Raw genomic sequence first — 10,396 nt, forward strand, 5'->3', positions numbered from 1 at the left:
ATATATATATTATTTTATATTTATTATTTTAATATATATATATATATTATTTTATAATAATAAAACATGACGCGAACAGTCATCATCTTATTATTTTAAAAGCGATAGCGGTCAAACCATCGACTTTAGAAAAAGACAGATACATGTTTTTTTATACTCTCAAGCTGCTATGAATCTAAGATTAAAACTATTTTTTATACCAGGATGGCCGAGTGGTTAAGGCGCCAGACTTAAGATCTGGTCCTCATAAGAGGACGTGGGTTCGAACCCCACTCCTGGTATTCATTTTCAAAGAAAGAAAAAAAATTCGAAGTACTTTATTAAACTGGTCGTTCTTATCGAATTGATTCAAATCTAAATCGGATTCTCAGCTTATAATTCCTCATTATTCTGCCTTAAATGTTTCTTGATCGTTGATAACAATGGACACATTTTTGTATTTTTTAGGGCTGAATATGATCAACACTGCATGGTGAAGGTATGCGCTCTAATGAGTGCCCCTCTGGTTGTAGCATGTTGTTAGTCAAATAGAAAATAATCACCATAAACAAACATTAGAGATATTCCTCAAAGTTATTCGAGCTAATATGATCATAGAAAGTTTCTTCATTTAGAAATTCTACACCCGTTGTGTTGGACATTAGACTTTTTGACCTTCACATTATGTCTCCCCTATTGGATAAAACTGACATTTTTCATTAAGCCTAATATGCTATCATCAATATATATCTAAGTACAATGACATATTTATCAAGTATCACATATATTAAAACACTTATTAATAAAACTTCATGTTAGAAAAATATAACTTTATCCAAGATTTATCACAAATAATGTGCATACATTCTACCTTGTAAAGCAAAATCTGTAAATTTTCTTGTTTGTTTGTTTTTTGTTATGCACAAAGCTACACAAGGGCTATCTGTGCTCTGTCCACCACGGGTATCGAAACCCGGTTTCTAGCGTTGTAAGACGGAAGACATTCCGCTGTGCCACTGGGGGGCAAATTTTCTTGACAAAATATTTCAATTTTGTTGCATCTTACGATAAAAGATATGGTTTACAAGAAAAGGCGATTCTTTCACATTTTATAAATACATCACGTTTACTGTTTATTGTTACAGAATATATCTTACATTCAAAATAAGTTGTATGTAAGTTTAGCTTAATGAAGAACGGATTTTGTATGTCATTGAACTTAACAGTCAGTAAAAACAAAATTTATTTATTTTTTCACTTTACATAACATACAGAAAGATAAATGTACATTTATGATATTCTCAAGATTTGAGAATATCATTAGGAAGCTAGTTTCTGTTTTAAGATACATATTTCTGTTTTCGATCTAGAACTCTCATATCTGTAGTTTAAGACTATTATTGTTTACAAATATAACTTACCAAGATATATACATATTCTAAAGTCTTCAAGGTGTAATTGTTTAGACACGTAAAGAAATATCAGTACCGTCCATCTCAAATTTATTTGAGTGGGCAAATTACGCTGACAGCTCAATACCATTTTATATTTAGGAATAACACACCCTGAAACATGTATGACCTTAAGATCTCCCACGTACTATGGAGTGTCCACCTTTATTTTTGTTGAAACCATTGGTGGTTGACCAGAAACCGGATACCATAAAAAATGACAAGAAATTAACAGACAAAAGGGAGAAGAGATGCTATTCATGTTAAAAAATGGGGTACATTGCAATGAGTGCAATTCTATCACCAACAAGTAACAACAGAAATTTCAAAATAAAGCAGCTGGAGCTACCTACGAAAATGGTTCTGGCAAGAAACAAGAAAAGAGTGGCTATCACCATGGGTTCTGCTGCCAAAAGAAACTGAATCAAAACAACTTACCAAATTCACAAGAAGGAAGTGCTATCTCTAGGATTAAACAGTATACAACTGATGGTCAGATAAACTTAGTAAATGGATCAATAGTGCCAGTAGTGATTGGAGCATGTGACAAACATTGAGAGGTGCCAACAAACCACAAGATGCCAATAGATAAAGGCTATATTGGGGACACTGGGTGCAGTAGTGCAGCAGTGAGAACCAGTCTGGGGACAGTGAGAAAGTTTCCCATAGACTATTGTGTTTCTAAGCATCGATTTAGTACACATTTAATGTACTGTAGTATAGTTTTCACTTTTATATTTGTTAGATATACACGACTGTTCATTTTAAGTTTAATAGGACAGTATTATGTAGTTTATATAGTGGGAGCGTTAAAGTAAATTATTTTTAGAAGCCTTAATTATGGCAAATTTGCTTACCTAACTGTTTAAGAATCATTTGTTGTGTAGTTCAGTTGTTGTGAATTTAAGTCATGTTACTTGAACCTTACGAATTTTTCTCCTTGCTTTAAGTGAGTATTGTTAGATCATAGCTCTTGTAGTTTGTAAAAACTTCTAGGGCTCAGATGGACTATTTATAAAGACACGTCTAAAATGTAGTGCGAGTTAAGTAAGTTAGTGAAAGTGAAAATAAGGCAAAGCTAGTGATAGATATAGTTAAATAGATCTAGACTGTGCTTGTAAGTTTAGCCATAATGAGTCTATAGTAGACTTTTAAAGTGTAATAATCGCAGATTGTATTGTAATAACAGAGTAGAGAATAATAATTCGCCTTGTCAATTGGCTTCTTAAGTAAATGAACCAACCTGTGTGGACTATTGAAATAAAACATAACTATTTAAAGCTCTGGATACAACTGTGGTAATAGACAGAGTAACGTAATTGAACTTATCACCGATTGTATTGTGATAACAGAGTAGAGACGAATAATTCGTCTGTAGTGATACTTCATAAGGTGGACTGACATGTCCAAGCGTGAAAATAGTTTTGAAGGACTGGCAGATCTACCAATACGTGAACAGTATATTATCATGTCCTTAACTGACATGTCACTGTTCCTAAAGGAGAGAGAGCACCAAAAGACGTGGACAAGATGATTCAGCTGGTGGAACAGTATATGGAAATACATGGAGGGAGTATAACTGGCAAGTCTAAGAATAACCAGTTAAAGGCCCATTATTTTAACGAGACAACTATTATAGCATTACGTATGCCAGTTTTTATTACACATACTATATTAATTTATCCATTATTTTAACGAGACAACTATTATAGTATTACGTATGCCAGTTTTTATTACACATACTATATTAATTTATCCATTATTTCAACGAGTCAACTATTATAGCATTAGTATGACAGTTTTTATTACACATACTATATTAATTTATCCATTATTTTAACGAGACAGCTACTATAGTATTACGTATGCCAGTTTTTATTACACATACTATATTAATTTATCCATTATTTCAACGGGTCAACTATTATAACATAGCTGATAATTTGTATTACACATTTTTACATTTATCTGTTCTGAAAGGATTTTTCATTATCTAATGCTCAGTTTTTATAAATATTGAACGAGACAGTTATATTATTATTCTACAATTTTTACTTTTAACTTTTTAGAGCATATCATAAAATCTAGATATTGATGACGTAATCACAAACTGAGACACCCTACGATGAGCTCATTGCCCTATTGAACTATTCATTTACAGAAACACCACTCCCCCTTGCAGTTAGCCTTGGTAACACAATTTGTCATCTGTCTGTAAAACATTAGCAACACAATCCACTTAGTAACATCAACCGCGTTTGTTTGTTTGTAATTAAGCACAAAGCTACACAATGGACTATCTGTGCTTTGTCCACCACGGGTTTCGAAACCCGGTTTTATATAGCGTTGTAAGTCCGCAGACATACCGTTGCGCCACTGACCGCGTTTGTAAAACACATGCAATACTGTTAAATGTGTAAACGAAAACTATACACATTAATTTGATACGAGTTAATATCCGTATGCAGTCCTGTCCGCCTATAGAAACACCACCTGCCTTTGTAAGATATACGCAATTAAATATATAAATGAAAAATATATATTTCATATAAACTAGAGGTCAAAATAGCAGATTTAATGCTTTACTTATAAAGTGAAACTGTAATTGTGATACAAAAGTTTTTCAGTACTGATAATTTTAAACACAACTTTATGCCAATTATATTAAATTGTTAATTTTAAGGCTTTGATGGTTACTATAAGGTTGATGACATGTTGATCTACATTACCCTCTGATGGTTCACTCTCAAACTATCTGCGCGCTCATCATACCAACGCGCCCTCTGGTGTTACTTCATGGAATTATTTCCCTAAGACATCTGCGCCCTCTGGTACCTAATACGTAACAGACATGTAACCCTCAGATGTTGGCCTATTACGTAACTGTTATTTTACTCTCTGGTGCTGGAATAATTTGCACATTATACAATAGTTATCTAACTTTTGGCATAATTTGCTTAGTATTTAATGCTATGTAGCCTTCAGGCGACATCCTTTGTATATTACATAACAATTATGCAACCATCAGATGTCGGCATAATTTGAATATTACATAATATTTAGGTAACCTTCACGCGATATCCTTTGATCTCCCAAATACAGGGGTCATTTTGTTGTCAGCATGGGTTATAAGTATAAGATTGGCGCAGTGTGGCTATATTTTGATAATTGGATGTAATTCTTACCAATATAAACCTAAGACTCAGATTTCTGTTTCTTAAATCTAAAAATAAAAGCCTTACTTAGTGTATCACACTGGTGATACTGATAGTGATATCTAACTATTCCACTTATTGTACAGAGTTTTGTCTGTACTGTTAAAGTGTTGTTGATCTATATTGTGCTTCGGCCACTTAATAAAGTTTTTTTGACCAGTTTCTATCTATTTACATCACTTTTTATATAATTTTCTAAGGTACGTACGTTTGTGAGTGGTAACCAGTTTCTATCTATTTACATCACTTTTTATACACTTTTCTAAGGTACGTACGTTTGTGAGTGGTAGTAATGTTTTCGTATTCTTGCAAAAATCTACAAATTTTTGTCTCGACTTTCTTTCATATTTGAAAGGCTTTAAAATATATTTTCAATCATAGAAGGTTTTCCTCAATTTAATTCATGTATATTTTATTGTGGTTCTGTAGGTGGCATCTGGTGGGATTACTTTTAAACGGATGCGTTGCTTTAGTTGGAATAGCCTACACAGGCATTCTGGTGTATAAAAATGCCTACCCTCCAACTATCATGATCGCCGTAAGGGATTTAAGGTATTTTTCTCTCATTCTTTTATTAGTTTGTGGAAAAACAGTCACTGTAGAATATTTTAACTTTGTGTCACATAGTAAGATTTTTTTTCGTGGACATCAGGTTTTCGAATAAACTGAAAATGAATTAAGAATAGTGTAGTTTATGTGAATAAATATGATAAAAAATGCACTGTGTTTTCACACAAAGCTGGAAAAAATACATTTGAGTACAAAAATATAGGTGATGAAATAAATTTACAACCTACAACTTTTCCAGTTATTATAGAAGTATAAAATATATAAAAAACACATTCATGAAAAATAAAACAAAAAGCGACTACAGATGGCGCTGCAAAATGTTAAGAATTCAATAGAAGCCAATTCAAAGTTTCAATACTATCTCTGTTCATTTTAAACAGACATCAGACGATGGAGCACGTGATATACATCATGTCCTCATAGACATGTATTATACAATGTTGAGTAAACCGTTTTTCTTAGTTGTTAACTTTGCGGAGTTGTATTAGTTCTATTGGGTGAGTGAATGAAGGATCTGTAACATTAAACTCGCACTTGTAACTGCAATTCGTAATGGTGTCATGTGATTAATTAACAAATACGGTTTCAAAGTTATCATGCAAAGCCACCTATGGTCGTTTATTTATTAATGTGTTCCGCATATATTTTGATACATTTCTGCCAAGTAGAAAAGCTATAGGTTCCATAGTTCTTGTACATTTATACCAAAAATTATTTTGTGCCCGTAATGTATATTACAATTTCAAATAACCTTATGATATAGTAACCAAAACTTTATATATTGCGTAACAATAAAATATCTTTTATGGTGTTAGAAAAGAAACGTATTCTTAAAAACTATATCATGATGTTTCACACTTTCCCTGTATTATGATGTTTTATACTTTCCCTGTACCAAGATGTTTCATACTTTTCTTGTACCATGATGTTTCATACTTTCTCTGTACCATGATGTTTTATACTTTCCCTGTACCATGATGTTTCATACTTTCCCTGTACCATGATGTTTCATACTTTCCCTGTACAATGCTGTTTCATACTTTCCTAGTACCATGATGTTTCATACTTTCCCTGTACCATGATGTTTCATGCTTTCCCTGTACCATGATGTTTCATACTTTCCCTGTACCATGATGTTTCATACTTTCCCTGTACCATGATGTTTCATACTTTCCCTGTACAATAATGTTTCATACTTTCCTTGTACCATGATGTTTCATACTTTCCCTGTACCATGATGTTTAATACTTTCCCTGTACCATGATGTTTCATGCTTTCCCTGTACGATGATGTTTAATACTTTCCCTGTACCATGATGTTTCATGCTTTCCCTGTACCATGATGTTTCATACTTTCCCTGTACCATGATGTTTAATACTTTCCCTGTACCATGATGTTTAATACTTTCCCTGTACCATGATGTTTCATGCTTTCCCTGTACCATGATGTTCAATACATTCCCTGTACCATGATGTTTCATGCTTTCCCAACTACTGAACTTTATACTTTACTTTAGTGTATTGTTTATTTCTCAATATATAACAACTTCTCTGGTGATTTTTTTTCAGTTCCCTGTACGAGTTTGGAACTGAAGTTTATATTAAACCTTTCCATCATGTTGGAGCTTATTGTGTCGGAGTAGCATTTGGATTTCTTCTCGTGAAGCATAAAAACTTAAAGTTTCACCCAGTAAGTATTACACATCTGAAGACAGAAATATTTCGACGACTGAGTAAGTTTACAGACGGCTTGTATGGGTAATGTAGAAAACTTTACTACAAGTTTAACACAGTAATAACGGTGCAACATTTCGTCAAGGTTTTGTCACCACTAGTTGGAACTAGTTTACCTAGATATGGAAATATACATACAGCATGAAAAAAAAAGTCATGCGACCGGAATTGCTTAATTTCTGAGCTAGGGTGCTGATTTAGAGTAGCCCAGTGTTTGTTACATTAATATTTGACATTAATGGATTTTTAGTTTTTCTTTAAAATTAGTGATTTTAAAAAAATACTATGTTTTATCAGTTACAATGGTTGAAAACATCGGTTTTTTTTATGTTTTGTGAATATAGTTTCCAATTTTCGTTAAAAGATAGTTTTACTTTCTGATTCCAAATAGAGACAAATAAAAATATGAACTACCATGTTTTAGTGATTGATGTATAAATATGTCACATTTTCTATTATTAGATATTATCCGAATAACTTTTACACTTATTTATCAGCCAAAAATGTCGTCAAATGAAATGTGAAACAAACTGACAATTTAGAAACACTTGACAAACTATATAGAAATAACAAAGGCAGTTTAAGAACCAATTTTCTTTCATGTTTAGCTAATTCTAGTATTGGGATGGCTTTCTGCAACGGCATGTATCCTTGCTGTAATATACGGACTTAACCCATACAGAAGTGGAACTGTAGCGACACCTATAATTGCTGCTTTGTATTCGGCTGCTCACAGGACAGTCTGGGCCTGTGGGGTTGGATGGATTGTAACTATGTGTGCTACCGGTCAAGGAGGTAAGATAAAGAAAAAAAATACTTGTGTATCTGACTTTTTATATTATATTTTTAATGCGTGAATCTCAGTGTTAGTTTTATGATATACATAGGAACTGATTACTTACATAAGTTTCTCAGTGTTAGTTTTATGATATACATAGGAACTGATTACTTACACAAGTTTCTCAGTGTTAATTTTATAATATACATAGGAACTGATTACTTACACAAGTTTCTCAGTGTTAATTTTATGCTACACATAGGAACTGATTACTTACATAAGTTTCTCAGTGTTAGTTTTCTGATACACATGGGAACTGATTACTTACACAAGTTTCTCAGTGTTAGTTTTATAATATACATAGGAACTGACTACTTACATAAGTTTTTCAGTGTTAGTTTTATAATATACATAGGAACTGATTACTAACATAAGTTTCTCAGTGTTAATTTTATAATATGCATAGGAACTGATTACTTACATAAGTTTCCCAGTGTCAGTTTTATGATACACATAAGAACTGACTACTTACACAAGTTTCTCAGTGTTAGTTTTATAATATACATAGGAACTGACTACTTACACAAGTTTCTCAGTGTTAGTTTTATAATATACATAGGAACTGATTATTTACACAATTTTCTCAGTGTTAGTTTTATAATATACATAGGAACTGATTACTTACTCACATATTTTTCCTCCAATTTACAGGTATTATCAACCAGTTCCTTTCATGGTCATTGTTTGTTCCTCTAGGAAAACTAAGTTTTTTAGCTTACTTGCTCCACCCGTTGGTCATGACGGTTCACAATGCGCACATGAGGGAACGAGTCTACCTTGACCATTACGAAATGGTATGGTTTGTATAACGTTAACATCTTGAAATAGCTTGTATAACGTTAACATCTTGAAATAGTTTGTATAACGTTAACATCTTGAAATTACTTGTTTAACATTAACATTTTGAAATAGTTTGTATAATGTTAACAGTTTCAAATAGTTTGTATGACGTTAACGTATAGAAATAGTTTGTATAACGTTAGCATCTATAAATGGTTTGTATAACGTTAACATCTTTAAGCGGTTTGTATAATGTTAACATCTTGAAATGGTTTGTATAGCTTTAATATCTCGAAATGGTTTGTACAACGCTGGCATTAGTAAAAGCAATAATGCCCATGAAACTAAGAAGAGGTCGTGAATAACGTTCCAATCATGAAACTGAATAATGCACGTATAACTCTACCATTGGCGTAAGTATGCCCCCTCAGTTGAGGGGGTGTGGAGTGGCTCTAGCCGAAATGAGGCCCAAATCGTAACTGCAAATATATGGAAATATATGTAGGGGGCCTAATTACTTTTTACGCAGTAGGGCCCATCTTTTGTAGTTATGCCGCTGAACTCTACCGTTATAAAATTGATATTAATTATATAAAATGGTACAGTGTAGGTAGGTTTACCATATTAATATTTTATGTTATTACTTATAACCGTATACTCAATACTTAAAGAAGTTTCGGATATCATCTTTTGATCATACTTTAAACTGGGCCAATTTTAGTTGTGTTGCCCCCATTGGCACAGCGGTATGTCTGTGGACTTACAACGCTAGAATATGGGTTTCAATACCTGTGGTGGGCAGAGCACAGATAGCCCATTGTGTAGCTTTGTGCTTAATTACAAACAATAAAGTTGTGTCCTAATTATAGTCGCGTGAAGTGAGAAAATAATAACAGTAAAGAACGATTATAAATTGGAAAGAAAAGAAACATACATATAACAAATTCAAGGTATTAAAGTTACTGCTTTTACAAAGTAAAAAATCAGAAGACGTAAGACTAGGTAAATAATCAAAACATGTTAAAGGCAAAAGAAGATTATGATAGATTTAAAAAAGGACAGTCATTTTTTATCAATAAATCATTTTTTTATCAGGAGTTCTAAGTTCGCTTTATTTCTAAACTTAGTTGAAACTTCAAGATCTGAATGTTTCTCACAAAGTAGAGAAACATATGGAATTGAAAATACGTCCCATTTGTTAAAATACACTCCACTGCAAATTCTTGCAGGCACGAACGGAAAAATGGTGCCTACAGTTTCTCCTGCATAGGCGACCTAACAGTCACTTCTAATATTTATCTGTGGATGTAGGGAATCGGATAGAAAGTTTTTCTTATGAAAAACGTAGTTTGATCTCAAATATGATTCGAAGATTATATATTTTTCTGACTTGCAGATAAAATCTTTATTTACTGGTCCTCTGCTAATGGTTTTAGTAAGAAGAACATAACAACATCTCGACTGCACATTTTGTGCTCGCACGCCACTGCCGACGAGTCCTTTCGCATAACATAATAATTATCCGGTCGAGTGGTAATACAACCCACAAAGTTTCGGTTTTCTCTCCCTCCCCCACTTCTTTTCCACATCAAATGAGTTATTTTTATTGTTTGCTTTTAATATATGTATGTATGTATGTATATTTTTCTACGTTCATAATTTATCTTCTACCCTGATCAATATTTCATAGTTTTGTTAGTTACAGTTTGACTTGATTTACTTACTGGTGAAAAGTGTTTTTTATTTACAGTCTTTTATAATAGGTTTTGAGGATAAACTTTTAATTAGACAGGTACGATATTTTGATCCCTAGTGCGATCGTACTCAAGG

At 32.7% G+C, this 10,396-nt stretch overlaps 1 protein-coding gene and 1 non-coding gene across 3 annotated transcripts in view; both read left to right on the plus strand.

Annotated features, from left to right (window-relative positions):
- LOC106461281 (nose resistant to fluoxetine protein 6-like) overlaps positions 1-10,396 on the plus strand; it is a 57,735-nt gene that overhangs the window by 45,904 nt on the left and 1,435 nt on the right. Inside the window, exons 10-13 of one of the 2 annotated variants that reach the window (XM_022388158.1) lie at positions 5,075-5,197; positions 6,784-6,904; positions 7,557-7,743; positions 8,438-8,580. In XM_022388158.1, the coding sequence (XP_022243866.1) occupies positions 5,075-5,197; positions 6,784-6,904; positions 7,557-7,743; positions 8,438-8,580 (574 nt within the window). The remainder of the gene's footprint in view (positions 1-5,074; positions 5,198-6,783; positions 6,905-7,556; positions 7,744-8,437; positions 8,581-10,396) is intronic. The other variant, XM_022388159.1, reaches the window with a different exon arrangement.
- Trnal-uaa lies at positions 199-281 on the plus strand. The gene has a single exon. It is a non-coding gene; the product is annotated as a tRNA-Leu (tRNA).

This window comes from Limulus polyphemus, unplaced genomic scaffold (assembly GCF_000517525.1).
Source record: "Limulus polyphemus unplaced genomic scaffold, Limulus_polyphemus-2.1.2 Scaffold927, whole genome shotgun sequence".
Taxonomy (NCBI): Eukaryota; Metazoa; Arthropoda; class Merostomata; order Xiphosura; family Limulidae; genus Limulus; species Limulus polyphemus.